Consider the following 19,856-nt stretch of genomic DNA (forward strand, 5'->3'; position numbering starts at 1 on the left):
CAACATGAAAATGAAGGCAGGATCAGTATTTTGACAGGCTGAAGGTTCTTTTGTAGGATGTGGATACTATTAACTGTTTTTTCGTACTGTTGTTGACTCTGATTTCATTATCCTTCTTCCCCCTTATCGACTTTTGTTTACGTTGCAATACATATACTGATATGTTCAACTTGCAAAATTGCGACGTGTTGCACTTTGGCTTTGATTTCAATATATACGCCAATCTATACAATAATACCAAAACTGTAAATGTACTTATAAAGATGAGCTTTTGCAGGCGACACTAATGACTGCATCGGGGGTGGAATCCGGAAAAGAGTTAACGATGTGGGCCTTTTATAGGAAACATTTGATTGAAATCACGATGGCACACGTTTTATTTAAATACCATGTGTAAGTAATACTATACAAAACTACATGTGAGCTGATTGTCACCCATCTAATGTTAGCTGTAGTTAATTTGTACGTTTTTCTCCACACATTAAATGTGCATACATCCCTTCTTTTTCATAACATATATAAACAATTATACCCACATATGTCATCAAGCAAACATGATAGGGCCTTTTATAAATACAAAACCCCATTACTATCTCCGCGGCTAATAATGGCCTCAATTTTCACAGAAAACTGCAATATTTATATATATAATTACCGCATTCCTTCAGATGCATTTAGGACTATGACTGTCATTATAGCGTATTTAGTTTAGTTGACTATTTCAATACTTCATATGCTGTAAACCAACTTTCTTTCGCGTTTTGCGATTTCCATTTGAAAATATGTTCGCAGAAAAATTTCGGCTTTTAAATTGAATGAAAATGTTTTTTTTTTATTTATTGTGCAAGACTTGCCTAAGAAATCACTTTGCATAGATAAACTTTCATGAATTTTGCGAAAATAAATCGCACGCGCAAGAGAGTTTTCTAAAAATATAACAGGTATCGTTTTAAATGTGAATTCTACGTAATGTTGATGCATTATTTATTGTGTTTCCGGTATGACAATCAGAATTATGACGTTGGGATATTGACTAGAGTCTATCATACCATGGCTGTATCAGTTGCATTATCAATTATATATATAATTTCAATAGGAATACCTTAAAGATGCTCCACCACTGACAAATGGCATTTTTCAATATCAAAAACAGGAGCAGACGATTAAGCTTTTTTTCAGTTACAAAAGTGACTTTCTTTACACCATTACTACCATTGAAAAGTTTGAGCTTCTAATTTTACTTAAAGTTAAAAATATGAAAATTAATTAATTGCATGCCGAATTAATTCCGTGGCACTATATCTTATATGGAGTGAAGTAATGATTGCGCATGCACCAATGGTGAAATTAATTATTTTATGTACTTTTTGTGTTAATTTGGCATATATATACACGATTAAACACCAATTATTGTTCAAATGTTGAATATCATGTATGCTCTGTCGGCGGTGGAGCATCTTTGATAACGACAACATAGGAGTTATTAATCTCGAATAATACACGTATGTATGGTCCTAAATAATCAACACGACACTCCTAAGTTTAAATGCAAGAATACAAAAGAATCATTCTAAAAAGTAAGAAAAATATAAATATAGGATACTGGGTAATATTTTACCTTATATTTTACCGATAAAGATAACACATTCTGGATAGAACTAATAATTGGGAGTGATGAATAATTTCTATAATTATATAAAAGTAAACTGCTATTGGCTACACTGCTTAGAACAATCGTTACAAAAATAAAGTATGCTTTTAGAAATAAAAAAAATGAAGCAACAAACTGACTGTTCAAAACGCAATAACAAAATTGAAGCAGGATAAATTATACATCTTATCACAATAGTCTCCGCAATTGCTTTGACATTCAGCAGTATTCGCTGCGCTGTTGATTAATATAATGATGGGGAGTTATCTTAATTTGTGTGATTCAGTCTAAAACGACATATATATATACATGTACACCCCTGTCGACATAGATATTTATACATTTTGTCCTCGTCATGGAAGTAAGCATGAACTTTCTGTTGTCGTTTTTAACCATTAGCTGCATACATTTGGGAGGTAAGTATTCAGTTGTATAGCAGTTTTTACATAACTGTAACCGCTATGTTTTATATCGATATAGTATATCATTCACCACTTTAACCACTAGTTTAATAGGTTAGCGTGATGTCAGAGAGTCAGAACGGTTGTGTTAGATGTTACTGAAAAGGTCACATTGGCATTGGAACAGCGTGAAGTCTATCTATGAAAATGGCAATTTTATTTAGATATAAATACGGCAGTTAAAATACAAAAATTATGTTAGACAGCTTAATTCGTCCGACAAATCGAATTACGTACACTATAGAGTAGTTATAAGTAACGCGTTATATTAATAATCCAATCAGAAAACGAACAAATTTTATTGAATTGTAACAATTTATACTTTAGTGGTTGTCACGAAATGGATTATATTCAAACCAATATATAATATCGACATTTATTGGTCTCAGATTTGTTCTAAATTGTATCTGTTTTAGCATTAATATGCTGATAAAGCAATGTCTATTGTAATCAAATTGACTCCAGATGATTTTTTTGTTCCTATAAATATTTTGATAACTTTTCCATACGTTTAAGAAAAAAAAGTTGTAGTTTTTATCGAAATAATAAAATGTCAGTTTGTCTACTTGTTGATGATTATTTTATGATTATTTTGCGTCCTAGATGCACTCTAATGTTAATCAGGTTAGAATCATCGCTGCAGATGATATCATTTAAATATCTTTCGCGTCAAAATGTGTTGCTATTATACTGAAAACGAAGCCCCTTTATCGTCCATCCTACCGGAATTCTCTGTCGTTACCTTAACTGTTCGTGTTAACAACACAGGATGCCATCTTTAATGTAAAAGGTAACCTGTACTACACTGAAAAACAATGGTTTATCAAAGCAACATCAAAATTTGCACGAGCACTTATTAATCACTAAATGATTAAATTCTTCAGAACTCCGGATCACTAATTAAAACTTGTAGTCAGCATTGTATCATATACAAATTGTTACCCTAACATATGGTCCTACATACCCAATGCTAGTCAAAATAAATTACCTATTGATATGTATAAATTGTCCAGTACGGATACCAACAATAAATGACTGTCTGACATTAACAATCAAGATTAATTCCATGCCTGATAATTAATCGTGTTTTGACATCTTCCCGGTGTGTTCTGGATGACAGAATACAGGCAATTATTATTATCCTTTTATAGATAATAACATCGTTATAAAGGTCACAAACTGTGTGTAGGATTTATCTAAACTATGCTTAATAAGGGGAAAACACTTAAACTCTGCAGATAGCGTTTAATCATGTCACGTTTCTCTCATCTAGTAATGAATAAACCGTATGAAGATTGAACCATTGTCATAATTCATTTACATTCGAACGATCGTAAGGAACCAATTATGTTTAATTAAGCATTGATGTCACTATGTTTTATTATTTTTTTCGTAGTCGACTCTCAACAAAACTTTGAAAACACGATTTAATTCACACCCTAATGAAATTTTAAAAAGTAGTGGCATGACTGCTTACAGTATGATTATTTATTCAGTCTACTAAATAAAATAATTCATTAACGTTCGTCACGATCGCATGATATTCTCAATGTATGTTTGATGTCTAGTTGTTTTATTTGTGTCGATATCGTGTACGCGAGGTATGGCGCGAATGAGAGTACGGGAGCGGAAGTGCACGAGCGGAAACTACAGGTATGGTATGCCGAGAGTAATGGCAGCAGTGTGACTACATGTACCTGTAGTCAGTGTATTTTATACATAGTATCGTGGAACACAGGCACAGGAGACAGACTGTGGTGAGTACCTTATATCTATTTCCTATTAATTGTTCATTTTTGTATTTGTATGGCTTATATTCCTGTTAAATGTGACGCTAGTGAAATCGTATCAAGCGGTCCATTCATGCGTAGTCATTGATTACTATTCAGTACCTGATTGTTTACGTATCTCGTTTATATAGTTAAGCTTATTTTAGGTTGATATTTCAGGAAAGGTTATGGTATTATTAATGTATATAGCTTATTTACACTTATTATAGTAATGTAACAGTCAGTTTTAATGTATTGTTCGTGTACATGTAAATTGGGTCAGTCAGTGTCGTCGGTGTAAAAATGTATGGAAGCCCGTACTTGCTGTATTTGTCATATTGTGTAATAATCTCGGAATGGACCGATTCAGTTATTTGACTATTTTCTAGTTTATTTATATGAATTATATAGGAGTTGTACTATGTTTTGATAAGTAATTATTTGTCCTAGCATAATAGTGTAATGTTTTAATAGAATTATAATGTTACTATAAGTGCGGTGAGGAAGTTGTAGAAAGAGTGATTATGGGTTATATTGTTATATTTAAAGCTTTCCATGATGGAGGAAGGACACCGCAACATCGCAGCTTCGGCAACAGGACCAAAGCATATGACATTGGTCAGCCTCAGGAAGTGTGACGGTGGCTCAGGCGGGTTGACGACAGAGTCAGAGGGAGTTGGTCTTACGACCAAATGTGGGTATTGTCAACCTACGGTGGTACAGATGTACCCGTACGAACAACCTTCTACGTGAGGAGATGATGTGTTTGGACACTCGAGGAGTGATGGTCTCGAGTTACACGCACATGTAACGTGCGTGTGGCGGAACCTAAACTGCGGTCTAGGATCGAGATATTATTCGCCTGTGGAGTTTGGGAGGCATGTGCAAAGACTCTTGTTGGTGTAAAATTAATTGGAACTTTCAATGAATGTGAGCGAGTGTATTAGCGAGTGTGCGAGGACGTCGTTTTTTGTAGAATTTGTAAATAATAATAAGTTTCTATTAAACGTTTGCTTATAAATTTCTAGTGTTGTTGTTCTCTTATCCACCAACCTAACTCGTCCGCTTGTCCGACGTTACAAAATTGGTTGGCAGCGGTGGGATAAGCCAGCGTGTCGGTGGGTGGATTTGAGAGCGATATAAGTTGTTAAATATTGTAAATATTTGATAGGATTTCGCTAGATAAGCATTTCCTTGGAATCATGTCATTTATTTCTATCTCTTTTGTTTTTGGTTATCTGAGAGAGACGAAGGATCCTTGGAGGAGCTTCACAGAACTAGGTATATATAAATTAGACGTGGCACAACTGGAGTTGGATGGTAGCGAGAGAGCGGGGTAAGTACTCTGTGTTGGCTGCATGGTTGTGTTGTCTACTTGTATTAGCAGATACCTCTTATTTCAGCATGTCGACCCTTAATGAGATAATCGCAGCGGGAAAGGATCTTGGGTATACTGGAGAGGAGTTGAGGAAATTTCTAAAAGACACACAGGATCGTGCCAGAGATGAACGTGAGCTGGAACGGAAGTTACGGAAGGCGGAAATGGAAGCAGAGCAGGCAGAAAAGGAAGCTGAGAGGGCGGTTAAGTTGGAAGCTGAAAAGAAACAGTTGATGATTGAACAGGCAAGAATAGAAGCTGAAAGAGAGGCCAGGGCAGATGAGAGGGCGGAGAGAGAACATAAACGTCGACTGGAACTACACCAGGCGGGCATAGCGGATGACAATGGAGTGGCTCATGGGACTTTAACAGGTGCGCCAAAGGGACCCAAGTTGCCAGCTTTTGAGGAGGGTAAGGATAGCATGGATGCGTACATCCAGCGCTTCGAGGTATATGCTACAGCTCAACGTTGGAAACGGGACCAGTGGGGGACAAACCTGAGCGCCTTACTAAAAGGGAAGGCCCTAGATGTCTTTTCAAGGTTGCCGGTAGCACAAGCGCTGAACTTCGACGATCTGAAGCTTGCCCTGCTACAGCGGTTCCAGAAGACAGAAGCGGGGTTTCGGAAAAGTTTTAGAAATAGTAGACCCGAGGGAGGCGAGACGTTTGGCCAATTTGCTAAGCGGTTAGAGAGTTACCTCGACAGGTGGATGGAGATGACGGGAACTGCTAAGACATTTGAAGGTTTGAAAGATCTGATGATCCGAGATCAGTTTATTTGTGGTTGTAACCAGGACTTGTCATTGTTCCTGAAGGAGAGAACTCCGACTTCGATTGAGGACATGGCAAAGTTAGCTGATCAATACGTGGAAGCCCGAGGAGCGCCGGCAAGTTCCCTCTCTTCAAAGAGCGCTAAGTCAACGAACAACGGTAAATCGGTTGCTGGAGGAGGTAACACAACAGAGTCGTCTAAGAAACCCACTTCTGCCACAGACAAGCGATGCTACTCGTGTGGTAAGCTTGGTCATCTTTCCTTTGATTGTTGTAATAAGAAAACAGTAAATAAGGTTGCGTCTGTGACTGAGGTCGAGAGAAGTAGTAAGCAGCAGAAGCAGCAGCAAAGATGTGGGAAGAGGAAGGATACAAAGAAGGAGACTGGAAATGGGAAAAAGAGGGATACCACCGAGCTGAGCATGTCTTGTAATATGAAGATTCCAGGTGGCATGGATATGCCAGTGGTGACAGGACGTTTCGGGGTACGACTGGTAAAGGTCTTGAGGGACACTGGATGTAGCGGCGTGGTTGTTAGGCGTAGCTTAGTGGAGCCGGTACAGATCACGGACCGTACGAAGACTTGCATTTTGGCAGATTGTTCGAAACTGGTAGTGCATATAGCTGAGCTGGACGTGGACACACCATACTTAAAAGGAAATGTAGAAGCATGGGTACTAGAAACGCCGTTATACGACCTTATCGTAGGAAACGTTGCGGGGGCTAAACCACCAGATCAGCCAGATGAGAATTGGACAGAAGAAGAGACGCCAATACAAGCTGTTGAAACCAGACAACAGAAGAAGACAAAGGGATGTTACAGACCATTCAAAATGCCAAAGATGTTGAGGGATGTATGGAATGTAGAGGAACTGAGATTGGAACAGCAGGGTGACGAAACTTTAGCAAAGTTTAGAAAGCTAGCGGAGAAGGGCGAAGATTACGAACGAGACGATGGAGGACGCTCAAAGATTTACTACAACAAGGGTCTTCTATACAGGAAATTTACCAATCCTAGGACAGCAAATGGTAGGGACTTTTGTCAACTGGTAGTGCCAGAGAAGTTCAGACAGACAGTTTTGAAGTTGGCTCCTGAATCTATCATGGCGGGTCATCTCGCAGCCAAGCGTACGGCGAGCCGGGTTTTGTCGTAGTTCTATTGGCCAGGTGTGCAGGCGGACGTCACTCGTTTCTGCAGGTCATGCGATGCATGTCAACGGACATTTCCCAAGGGGAGGGTTGCTAAAGCACCACTTGGAAATATGCCACTTGTTGAAACGCCATTCAAGCGTGTTGCAGTCGACATTGTAGGACCATTGGAACTTGCTACGGATAGAGGTAACCGCTATATTCTTACAATCGTCGACTACGCTACAAGATATCCAGAGGCTGTCCCTCTACGCAGCATTGAGACTGAGGCCTTGGTTGACGTTTTCAGTCGAGTTGGTGTCCCTTCCGAGATGTTAACTGATCAAGGTGCCCAGTTTACTTCGGAATTGCTACGAGAGGTAAGTAGACTTCTTTCCATCAGGCAACTGACAACGACGCCTTACCATCCAATGTGTAATGGGTTAGTGGAGAAGTTCAACGGCACTCTGAAGAAGATGCTTAAACGCATGAGTACCGAGAGGCCTAAGGACTGGGACCGTTTCATCAATGCGCTCCTGTTTGCGTATAGAGAGGTTCCTCAAGAAAGCCTTGGGTTTTCCCATTCGAGATGTTATATGGACGGACTGTTCGAGGACCAATGATGATTTTTGCGTGAGTTATGGAGTAGGGATCTACCAGATGAGGAAGTAAAAACAACGTACCAGTACGTCATGGACTTGCGGGAGAAGCTGGAGAAAACATGTGAGATGGCGATGGACAATCTCAGACAGGCAAAAACACGACAGAAGAGGCAATGTGACAGACGGGCTAAAAGGCGAGATTTAAAACCCGGAGACAAGGTCCTTGTGTTGCTTCCAACTAAGGCAAATAAGTTGCTTCTTCAATGGAGAGGGCCTTATGAAGTTGTGGAAAAGGTAGGACCTACGGATTACAGAGTCGATCGGGATGGCAAGATTAAAGTTCTCCACATAAATCTGCTGAGGAAGTATCTGGAGCCAAAGCCGAACAGCGAGGTTGGAGGCATACTAGCATGCGTCATGACAGCCGTGTTAGACGAAAGCGAGCAAGGCGACGACCTTGACCCTTCCCCAACTTTGGAAGCTATGCCAGGTGACAGGGGCAAAGAAACAATGGATGACGTGGTAGTTTGTGAGGATATCACCGACGACCAAAGAAGAGATGTTCAAAGTCTTATAGAAGAGTTCCGAGATGTGTTGACAGATGTTCCCGGGAGCACCAATCTGATCGAGCATGAGATTCATACCACCACATCGGACCCGGTGCGTGTAAAGTCCTATCCTCTTCCTTATACCACCAAAGAAATCATCAATGAGGAGGTTGGGAAGATGTTGGAGATGAATGTCATCGAACTATCAACTTCGCCTTACACCTCGCCAATTGTAATGGTTAAGAAGAAGGATGGATCAATCAGGTTCTGCATCGATTTCCGAGGACTCAATCGGGTTACGGTCTTTGATGCTGAGCCGATGCCCAACACTGAAGATATCTTTGCACGTTTGGGTAACGCAAGGTATTTTTCGAAGCTGGACCTAAGTAAAGGGTATTGGCAAGTCCCATTAGCAGCTGAAGCGAAACAGATGACGGCCTTTACCACACCCCAGGGGTTATTCCAGTTTCGCGTTATGCCTTTTGGACTAGTTAACGCACCAGCGACTTTTAGTCGTCTGATGAGGAAACTACTTCGAGGAATGGAACATTTGGATAACTTCATCGATTATATTATCATCTACACAGACACTTGGGAAGAGCATATAGATGTTTTGACTGAACTATTCACGCGGTTGAGGAACGCCGGTTTGACAGCACGCCCAACCAAGTGTTCTATAGCATATGGAAGTCTTTCATGTTTAGGACATGTCGTAGGAGCGAGGCGATTGCAGTTGGAGGACGACAAAGTGAAGGTGATTGCCAGCGCACCGAGACCGGAGACTAAGAAACAGGTGAGATCTTTCTTGGGGTTGGCGGGATTCTATCGCCGGTTCATACCCAACTTTGCCGCAATCGCAGTACCGCTCACTGACCTTACGAAGAGGGTTCACCAAACAAAATAGAGTGGCAGGAGAGCCATGAACGAGCATACAACACGTTGAAGAACCTCTTGACGGCAAAACCAGTTCTGAAACTGCCGGACTTGGCAAAGGATTCTATCCTGAGAACTGATGCGTCCGATACCGGACTAGGGGCTGTATTGTTACAGGAGGAGGACGGACAGAAGATGCCTATCGCGTAAGCTAGTCGGAAACTTCTTCCTAGGGAGCAAAACTACGCTATGATTGAAAAGGAGTGTCTGGGCATTGTATGGGGAATACAGAAATTCGAGCCCTATATCTATGGCCGAGAATTTCTCCTCGAGACTGATCACCAGCCATTGTCTTATTTGAACAAGTCCAAGACTGCAATGCTAGACTCATGCGATGGGCATTGTTACTTCAGCCGTATAGGTTCAAGATCCGTGCCATAAAGGGTTCGGATAACGTGGGAGCCGACTATTTGAGCAGGATATAGAGAATTCATGTTTAGTGATTTTGGAGAAAAAGTGTAACCACTTTTTTCCGGAACCCGGGGATGTTGTCACGATCGCATGATATTCTCAATGTATGTTTGATGTCTAGTTGTTTTATTTATGTCTATATCGTGTACGCGAGGTATGGCGCGAATGAGAGTACGGGAGCGGAAGTGCACGAGCGGAAACTACAGGTATGGTATGCCGAGAGTAATGGCAGCAGTGTGACTACATGTACCTGTAGTCAGTGTATTTTATACATAGTATCGTGGAACACAGGCACAGGAGACAGACTGTGGTGAGTACCTTATATCTATTTCCTATTAATTGTTCATTTTTTGTATTTGTATGGCATATATTCCTGTTAAATGTGACGCTAGTGAAATCGTATCAAGCGGTCCATTCATGCGTAGTCATTGATTACTATTCAGTACCTGATTGTTTACGTATCTCGTTTTATATAGTTAAGCTTATTTTAGGTTGATATTTCAGGAAAGGTTATGGTATTATTAATGTATATAGCTTATTTACACTTATTATAGTAATGTAATTGTCAGTTTTAATGTATTGTTTGTGTAAATGTAAATTGGGTCAGGCAGTGTCGTCGGTGTAAAAATGTATGGAAGCCCGTACTTGCTGTATTTGTCATATTGTGTAATAATCTCGGAATGGACCGATTCAGTTATTTGACTATTTTCTAGTTTATTTATATGAATTATATAGGAGTTGTACTATGTTTTGATAAGTAATTATTTGTCCTAGCATAATAGTGTAATGTTTTAATAGAATTATAATGTTACTATAAGTGCGGTGAGGAAGTTGTAGAAAGAGTGATTATGGGTTATATTGTTATATTTAAAGCTTTCCATGATGGAGGAAGGACACCGCAACATCGCAGCTTCGGCAACAGGACCAAAGCATATGACATTGGTCAGCCTCAGGAAGTGTGACGGTGGCTCAGGCGGGTTGACGACAGAGTCAGAGGGAGTTGGTCTTACGACCAAATGTGGGTATTGTCAACCTACGGTGGTACAGATGTACCCGTACGAACAACCTTCTACGTGAGGAGGTGATGTGTTTGGACACTCGAGGAGTGTTGGTCTCGAGTTACACGCACATGTAACGTGCGTGTGGAGGAACCTAAACTGCGGTCTAGGATCGAGATATTATTCGCCTGTGGAGTTTGGGAGGCATGTGCAAAGACTCTTGTTGGTGTAAAATTAATAGGAACTTTCAATGAATGTGAGCGAGTGTATTAGCGAGTGTGCGAGGACGTCGTTTTTTTGTAGAATTTGTAAATAATAATAAGTTTCTATTAAACGTTTGCTTATAAATTTCTAGTGTTGTTGTTCTCTTATCCACCAACCTAACTCGTCCGCTTGTCCGACGTTACAAAATTGGTGGCAGCGGTGGGATTCGCCAGCGTGTCGGTGGGTGGATTTGAGAGCGATAAAAGTTGTTAAATATTGTAAATATTTGATAGGATTTCGCTAGATAAGCATTTCCTAGGAATCGTTGTCATTTATTTCTATCTCTTTTGTTTTTGGTTATCTGAGAGAGACGAAGGATCCTTGGAGGAGCTTCACAGAACTAGGTATATATAAATTAGACGTGGCACAACTGGAGTTGGATGGTAGCGAGTGAGCGGGGTAAGTACTCTGTGTTGGCTGCAGGGTAGTGTTGTCTACTTGTATTAGCGGATACCTCTTATTTCAGCATGTCGACCCTTAATGAGATAATCGCAGCGGGAAAGGTTCTTGGGTATACTGGAGAGGAGTTGAGGAAATTTCTAAAAGACACACATGATCGTGCCAGAGATGAACGTGAGCTGGAACGGAAGTTACGGAAGGCGGAAATGGAAGCAGAGCAGGCAGAAAAGGAAGCTGAGAGGGCGGTTAAGTTGGAAGCTGAAAAGAAACAGTTGATGATTGAACAGGCAAGAATAGAAGCTGAAAGAGAGGCCAGGGCAGATGAGAGGGCGGAGAGAGAACATAAACGTCGACTGGAACTACACCAGGCGGGCATAGCGGATGACAATGGAGTGGCTCATGGGACTTTAACAGGTGCGCCAAAGGGACCCAAGTTGCCAGCTTTTGAGGAGGGTAAGGATAGCATGGATGCGTACATCCAGCGCTTCGAGGTATATGCTACAGTTCAACGTTGGAAACGGGACCAGTGGGGGACAAACCTGAGCGCCTTACTAAAAGGGAAGGCCCTAGATGTCTTTTCAAGGTTGCCGGTAGCACAAGCTCTGAACTTCGACGATCTGAAGCTTGCCCTGCTACAACGGTTCCAGAAGACAGAAGCGGGATTTCGGAAAAGTTTTAGAAATAGTAGACCCGAGGGAGGCGAGACGTTTGGCCAATTTGCTAAGCGGTTAGAGAGTTACCTCGACAGGTGGATGGAGATGACGGGAACTGCTAAGACATTTGAAGGTTTGAAAGATCTGATGATCCGAGATCAGTTTATTTGTGGTTGTAACCAGGACTTGTCATTGTTCCTGAAGGAGAGAACTCCTACTTCGATTGAGGACATGGCAAAGTTGGCTGATCAATACGTGGAAGCCCGAGGAGCGCCGGCAAGTTCCCTCTCTTCAAAGAGCGCTAAGTCAACGAACAACGGTAAATCGGTTGCTGGAGGAGGTAACACAACAGAGTCGTCTAAGAAAACCACTTCTGCCACAGACAAGCGATGCTACTCGTGTGGTAAGCTTGGTCATCTTTCCTTTGATTGTCGTAATAAGAAAACAGTAAATAAGGTTGCGTCTGTGACTGAGGTCGAGAGAAGTAGTAAGCAGCAGAAGCAGCAGCAAAGATGTAGAAAGAGGAAGGATACAAAGAAGGAGACTGGAAATGGGAAAAAGAGGGATACCACCGAGCTGAGCATGTCTTGTAATATGAAGATTTCAGGTGGCATGGATATGCCAGTGGTGACAGGACGTATCGGGGTACAACTGGTAAAGGTCTTGAGGGACACTGGATGTAGCGGCGTGGTTGTTAGGCGTAGTTTAGTGGAGCCGGTACAGATCACGGACCGTACGAAGACTTGCACTTTGGCAGATTGTTCGAAACTGGTAGTGCAGATAGCTGAGCTGGACGTGGACACACCATACTTAAAAGGAAATGTAGAAGCATGGGTACTAGAAACGCCGTTATACGACCTTATCGTAGGAAACGTTGCGGGGGCTAAACCACCAGATCAGCCAGATGAGAATTGGACAGAAGAAGAGGCAATTTGACAGACGGGCTAAAAGGCGAGATTTAAAACCCGGAGACAAGGTCCTTGTGTTGCTTCCAACTAAGGCAAATAAATTGCTTCTTCAATGGAGAGGGCCTTATGAAGTTGTGGAAAAGGTAGGACCTACGGATTACAGAGTCGATCGGGATGGCAAGATTAAAGTTCTCCACATAAATCTGCTAAGGAAGTATCTGGAGCCAAAGCCGAACAGCGAGGTTGGAGGCATACTAGCATGCGTCATGACAGCCGTGTTAGACGAAAGCGAGCAAGGCGACGACCTTGACCCTTCCCCAACTTTGGAAGCTATGCCAGGTGACAGGGGCAAAGAAACAATGGATGACGTGGTAGTTTGTGAGGATGTCACCGACGACCAAAGAAGAGATGTTCAAAGTCTTATAGAAGAGTTCCGAGATGTGTTGACAGATGTTCCCGGGAGCACCAATCTGATCGAGCATGAAATTCATACCACCACATCGGACCCAGTGCGTGTAAAGTCCTATCCTCTTCCATATACCACCAAAGAAATCATCAATGAGGAGGTTGGGAAGATGTTGGAGATGAATGTCATCGAACCATCAACTTCGCCTTACACCTTGCCAATTGTAATGGTTAAGAAGAAGGATGGATCAATCAGGTTCTGCATCGATTTCCGAGGACTCAATCGGGTTACGGTATTTGATGCTGAGCCGATGCCCAACACTGAAGATATCTTTGCACGTTTGGGTAACGCAAGGTATTTTCGAAGCTGGACCTAAGTAAAGGGTATTGGCAAGTCCCATTAGCAGCTGAAGCGAAACAGATGACGGCCTTTACCACACCCCAAGGGTTATTCCAGTTTCGCGTTATGCCTTTTGGACTAGTTAACGCACCAGCGACTTTTAGTCGTCTGATGAGGAAACTACTTCGAGGAATGGAACATTTGGATAACTTCATCGATGATATTATCATCTACACAGACACTTGGGAAGAGCATATAGATGTTTTGACTGAACTATTCACGCGGTTGAGGAACGCCGGTTTGACAGCACGCCCAACCAAGTGTTCTATAGCATATGGAAGTCTTTTATGTTTAGGACATGTCGTAGGAGCGAGGCGATCGCAGTTGGAGGACGACAAAGTGAAGGTGATTGCCAGCGCACCGAGACCGGAGACTAAGAAACAGGTGAGATCTTTCTTGGGGTTGGCGGGATTCTATCGCCGGTTCATACCCAACTTTGCCGCAATCGCAGTACCGCTCACTGACCTTACGAAGAAGGGTTCACCAAACAAAATAGAGTGGCAGGAGAGCCATGCACGAGCATACAACACGTTGAAGAACCTCTTGACAGCAAAACCAGTTCTGAAACTGCCGGACTTGGCAAAGGATTTTTATCCTGAGAACTGATGCGTCCGATACCGGACTGGGGGCTGTATTGTTACAGGAGGAGGACGGACAGAAAATGCCTATCGCGTATGCCAGTCGGAAACTTCTTCCTAGGGAGCAAAATTACGCTGTGATTGAAAAAGGAGTGTCTGGGCATTGTATGGGGAATACAGAAATTCGAGCCCTATATCTATGGCCGAGAATTTCTCCTCGAGACTGATCACCAGCCATTGTCTTATTTGAACAAGTCCAAGACTGCTAATGCTAGACTCATGAGATGGGCATTGTTACTTCAGCCGTATAGGTTCAAGATCCGTGCAATAAAGGGTTCGGATAACGTGGGAGCCGACTATTTGAGCAGGATATAGAGAATTCATGCTTAGTGATTTTGGAGAAAAAGTGTAACCACTTTTTTCCAAAACCCGGGGATGTTGTCACGATCGCATGATATTCTCAATGTATGTTTGATGTCTAGTTGTTTTATTTGTGTCGATATCGTGTACGCGAGGTATGGCGCGAATGAGAGTACGGGAGCGGAAGTGCACGAGCGGAAACTACAGGTATGGTATGCCGAGAGTAATGGCAGCAGTGTGACTACATGTACCTGTAGTCAGTGTATTTTATACATAGTATCGTGGAACACAGGCACAGGAGACAGGCTGTGGTGAGTACCTTATATCTATTTCCTATTAATTTTTCATTTTTGTATTTGTATGGCTTATATTCCTGTTAAATGTGACGATGGTGAAATCGTATCAAGCGGTCCATTCATGCGTAGTCATTGATTACTATTCAGTACCTGATTGTTTACGTATCTCGTTTATATAGTTAAGCTTATTTTAGGTTGATATTTCAGGAAAGGTTATGGTATTATTAATGTATATAGCTTATTTACACTTATTATAGTAATGTAACAGTCAGTTTTAATGTATTGTTTGTGTAAATGTAAATTGGGCCAGTCAGTGTCGTTGGTGTAAAAATGTATGGAAGCCCGTACTTGCTGTATTTGTCATATTGTGTAATAATCTCGGAATGGACCGATTCAGTTATTTGACTATTTTCTAGTTTATTTATATGAATTATATAGGAGTTGTACTATGTTTTGATAAGTAATTATTTGTCCTAGCATAATAGTGTAATGTTTAAATAGAATTATAATGTTACTAATAAGTGCCGTGAGGAAGTTGTAGAAAGAGTGATTATGGGTTATATTGTTATATTTGAAGCTTTCCATGATGGAGTAAGGACACCGCAACATCGCAGCTTCGGCAACAGGACCAAAGCATATGACATTGGTCAGCCTCAGGAAGTGTGACGGTGGCTCAGGCGGGTCGACGACAGAGTCAGAGGGAGTTGGTCTTACGACCAAATGTGGGTATTGTCAACCTACGGTGGTACAGATGTACCCGTACGAACAACCTTCTACGTGAGGAGGTGATGTGTTTGGACACTCGAGGAGTGTTGGTCTCGAGTTACACGCACATGTAACGTGCGTGTGGAGGAACCTAAACTGCGGTCTAGGATCGAGATATTATTCGCCTGTGGAGTTTGGAAGGCATGTGCAAAGACTCTTGTTGGTGTAAAATTAATTGGAACTTTCAATGAATGTGAGCGAGTGTATTAGCGAGTGTGCGAGGACGTCGTTTTTTGTAGAATTTGTAAATAATAATAAGTTTATATTAAACGTTTGCTTATAAATTTCTAGTGTTGTTGTTCTCTTATCCACCAACCTAACTCGTCCACTTGTCCGACGTTACAACGTTAACGATATGAACTAATTACATTTAAGTTAGCAGTATATCTTTTTTCTTGCATTTGTAAGCAAATTTCTTATTTTTATAGAAAAATGGGTTTTCTCGAACTACTTTTTGAGATATTTGAGCTTGAAGTATTTCATTCGTACAAATTCGTTGGCTGAAAATAGAAAAATTATAAAATTATGTCTTCTGTAATTGTACTCATAATCCTGTTGAATTCTTGTCCCTAATTTCTAACGATACAACAATATACAAAACTGTTGTATTTTTAAAAATACTAACCAATTTTTGTTATTTCCGAGGACAGTTTCTATACATAATTCTCACGTTTTGCTATAATTTTGCCCCTCAAAATCAATGAAAAAGGCAAAAAAGGAATTTTAAAACAATGTCAATTTCACAATATTTGTATATGATACGCCTTAATATATTTTTCAAAAATCATATAAAAACATGGGGTCCTCGATCAAGTTTTTTCACAATTTAGTAAGCTTGAAGTTTGTAACATACGGCCCAACTCACATTTCATTCAGTGCTAACAAGGGTCATATTTGGCCATATTTTCAAAAACCATGCCAATAAAAACATTCCTCATCAGTTCACATGTTTTTGTGATATGATATCTGGTTTACGTCTTTTTATTTTTACGATTTTCTCCAAATTTTGTGTTTTAAGGAAATCCATCGGCGTTTTTTTAGAATTACGGAAATTCGGTCCAGCGGGGTCCCCTATTATTACTTATTGTGATGAACGTTACTTCCGGTTTTTGAAAATCCATTCCCATTTATGAAAGGGAGCACAACAAACCTCAGAAATAGCATGCTATATTCACTCCATTGCTTTTATTTGATTTATTTATTTGTTTTAAACATTCAATATTATATGTAGACAATTTTCACCTATTGCAAAAAATATCCAAATGGAATATCGTAGCCTATCGGAAACTATTCTGAAATTTAAAACAACACAGGCAGCTTCCGGGTTAGCGTGAACTGGCGCGGTTTCCAAAAGTCTTGACTTACCTTAATGAAAAATTTAGTACATTGTTTGACACAATGCTGCTGGTATACATCGACCTGTCCTCAATGTCGTGTTATAGATCGACTAAGCTGAGTTAAATACTGTAAATCAAAAATCATGATGACATACACTGTAAGTGCTCTAGAGCAGTTAACTATGTCTGACGGCGATATGCCAGGCATTCATTGTTTTGACACAATTTGAAAGATGCGCTCCGAGAGTTATTGTTTTGCATGTTGAACTAAACAAGATACTGTACCAGTTCCTGATACATCTATTTTGATTTTAAGTCACTGAACTGTGTGAATGACATATGAACAAAAGAACACAAATAATGCTGATTTATACCTGATTTATTACACGATCATTAGTGTTGTTTTGCATTAACCGTAAACACACTAAGTTGGCGATAGTTTAATTTCTTATATCAGCTTTCATTAATTAGGGTTATGACGTAGTTGCCAAGATGTAATATTTTTTTGTCTTTGCAGTTCATGGTGCTAGGTGGATGGATGTGAACGAAGCAGTATGTAGAAAATTCTCAGAACTGTCTTTGGATAACGAGAGGCGGGCTTTATCGGATACTACACCAGGGGAGATAATCAATATAGAAAGTAATACAGATCTCATAGAGAATGACGTAGCACAAACCATTGAGGGTTCAAAGGTCATGCGGTATTATGAAACATTTCGTGGTATCCCTGTTTATGACAGCATGGCTTCAATAGAGGTCGACAGCGAAGATGGCACATATACTGGTCAGGCATCCGGGCAACTTCTGCAGGATATACAGAATGACGTTACTTCCGTTGATCCCGCTTTCAATGAGAGTAACGCACTTATGCTGGGGAAGTTATATTTTGGAGGTAACGACGATGCTGAATACAGTGATGAACATGTTGAATTGGTGATATATCCTATAGGAAACACAGCCACATTGGCTTACAAGGTTTCTTTTATTGTATTCGAACACGATAACATAATCAGGAGACTTTTCATAATCAACGCGAATACTGGTAGTCTCATAACAACACTTAACCTTCTTTCATCGTTCCAAGTGAAAACTACAGGAGGTAACCAAAAAATCGGGAAACTGGAATATGGCAAGTCTATGCCTTTCCTTGAGGTAAGACAGAAGAATGGAAAGTGCATGTTAGCGAGTAAAAAAGTGAAAATCTTCAATCTGGAGCATGGTAAAAAGCCAAAGAAAGGCGACCATCCCTTTACGTTTGATTGTGATAAGGCTATAACTGATGAAGGAAATGGAGCTTTCTCACCATTAAGTGATGCATTCTACTATGCAAACAGGGTTTTCAAAATGTATGACGACCTCGTCAATGCGCCAGCTATCAAACAGCAACCAATAGAACTCTGGGTCCACTACGGTGTAAATGCTATAGTCGCTCAGTTCTCAGGCCCTATGCTCATGTTTGGAGATGGCCGGAAGGACCTATTCTATCCAATGATTTCCGCAGACGTAATATCTCATGAGCTGTCACACGGATTTATAGAAGACCATTCAGCGTTAGAGTACAGAGGCCAATCAGGGGCTATCGATGAGTCTTTCGCAGATATTGCTGGAGAAGCTGCTGAAGAATTCATATTTGGTAAACACGATTTCAAGTCCGGTGACGACATTTCGATGGGTTATAGGGTCCGCGAAATGTGTGCCCCGACATCAGATGGGCGGTCCATTGATCACGTTAGAGACTATACTGACGAGCTAGACGTCCACTACACAAGCGGCATTTTCAACAAAGCTGCTTGTCTTCTAGCAAGATCGGAAGATCTTGACATTCTGAAAGTGTTTCAGATATTTGCCCATGCTAATCGTTTCTATTGGCACCCGACAACAAATTTCAGCAGCGCCGCTTGTGGTGTTGCTAAGGCCGCTTATGACCTTGGACATGATTCAGACAAGGTCTCCGTTGCGTTTGAAAAGGTCGGTATCGACGTGTGTTCCATGGATAAATACACGCGTACACTTCACAGCGACATAACTATCAGGCGCCTGCAGGCCAAAGGGGACGAGAAAATTGTCTTCAAGTTCAACATTAAAACAGGGAAAAGCTGTATGGTCTACACACTGAATGGAGACGGAGATGTTGATATTACAGTAGATGCCAAGCGCAAACTACGTGGCGCTAAACCCCTGTATTCTAGTCACAGCAAGGGGAATCTAGAAATGATTAATGTTGATTTTAAATTGATTCGGAAAGGGTACATAACACTTAGACCTAAAAAGAAGGGGATGTTTTCCGGCGTGAAGTTGGAACTTCGTGTTAATGATTAGATGATCTCAATTGATTACAAATAGAAACACTATTTCGAACACAAATACGAAAAGAAGATTTTTATCCTTTTGGGACATAGTGTAATAGAGAAAGAGGCACTAGCTGAGAAAACGATACCGTAAACTGATTTTTTTTTCGCGGCAACTAAATCTCGCACTCCCATTTCTAATGACCTTTTCACGGCGATTCTTTCTCGCGAGTTATCATTACAGTACAACCCATTTACCTCGAGCTGCAGGTAACCCGGTCAATAGCTAGAGAAATACGGGGCAGTCGCACAAGGTTGGTCATCGATTAACACATACCGTGAATGACAATACCATTTTATTACTAAATCTTACGAATTCAAAATTAAGAAAGCATTAATGAAATATGCTGTGAACCAACTTTCTCTCGCGTGCGATTTTTTTTCCGTTTATCTCAGAGACTTGTTATCGGAAGTGTATCTCAGAGACTTGTTATCGTTCACAATTTTTACACTTTCAAATTAAAAGATATTTCCATTCAATTATTTTGTTTTA

General features: G+C 40.8%; 3 protein-coding genes across 3 annotated transcripts; all 3 read left to right on the plus strand.

Moving 5' to 3' along the window:
• Window positions 1-1,993: 1,993 nt before the first annotated feature.
• On the plus strand, window positions 1,994-19,743 carry LOC138306456 (elastase-like). Its single transcript, XM_069246917.1, has 2 exons — window positions 1,994-2,067; window positions 17,533-19,743. Exons 1-2 carry the CDS (start codon window positions 2,007-2,009, stop codon window positions 19,332-19,334), a joined length of 1,863 nt encoding a protein of 620 aa, XP_069103018.1. The 5' UTR covers window positions 1,994-2,006; the 3' UTR covers window positions 19,335-19,743.
• LOC138306513 (uncharacterized) lies at window positions 5,128-7,184 on the plus strand. Its single transcript, XM_069246971.1, has one exon. It carries the CDS (start codon window positions 5,199-5,201, stop codon window positions 7,182-7,184), a length of 1,986 nt encoding a protein of 661 aa, XP_069103072.1. The 5' UTR covers window positions 5,128-5,198.
• On the plus strand, window positions 11,382-12,902 carry LOC138306514 (uncharacterized). The gene has a single exon (XM_069246973.1). The coding sequence runs from the start codon at window positions 11,382-11,384 to the stop codon at window positions 12,900-12,902; it is 1,521 nt and encodes a 506-aa protein (XP_069103074.1).
• Window positions 19,744-19,856: the final 113 nt, after the last annotated feature.

Source organism: Argopecten irradians, chromosome 13, assembly GCF_041381155.1.
Source record: "Argopecten irradians isolate NY chromosome 13, Ai_NY, whole genome shotgun sequence".
Classification (NCBI taxonomy): domain Eukaryota; kingdom Metazoa; phylum Mollusca; class Bivalvia; order Pectinida; family Pectinidae; genus Argopecten; species Argopecten irradians.

What these genes read in the sequence shown, in the direction of transcription:
- LOC138306456 (XM_069246917.1), top strand. Translation starts at nt 2,007, where the DNA reads ATGGAAGTAAGCATGAACTTTCTGTTGTCGTTTTTAACCATTAGCTGC. An exon ending in TAGCTGCATACATTTGGGAG is followed by an intron (nt 2,068 to 17,532) that starts GTAAGTATTCAG and finishes TTGTCTTTGCAG; the next exon opens with TTCATGGTGCTAGGTGGATG.
- LOC138306513 (XM_069246971.1), top strand. Translation starts at nt 5,199, where the DNA reads ATGGTAGCGAGAGAGCGGGGTAAGTACTCTGTGTTGGCTGCATGGTTG.
- LOC138306514 (XM_069246973.1), top strand. Translation starts at nt 11,382, where the DNA reads ATGTCGACCCTTAATGAGATAATCGCAGCGGGAAAGGTTCTTGGGTAT.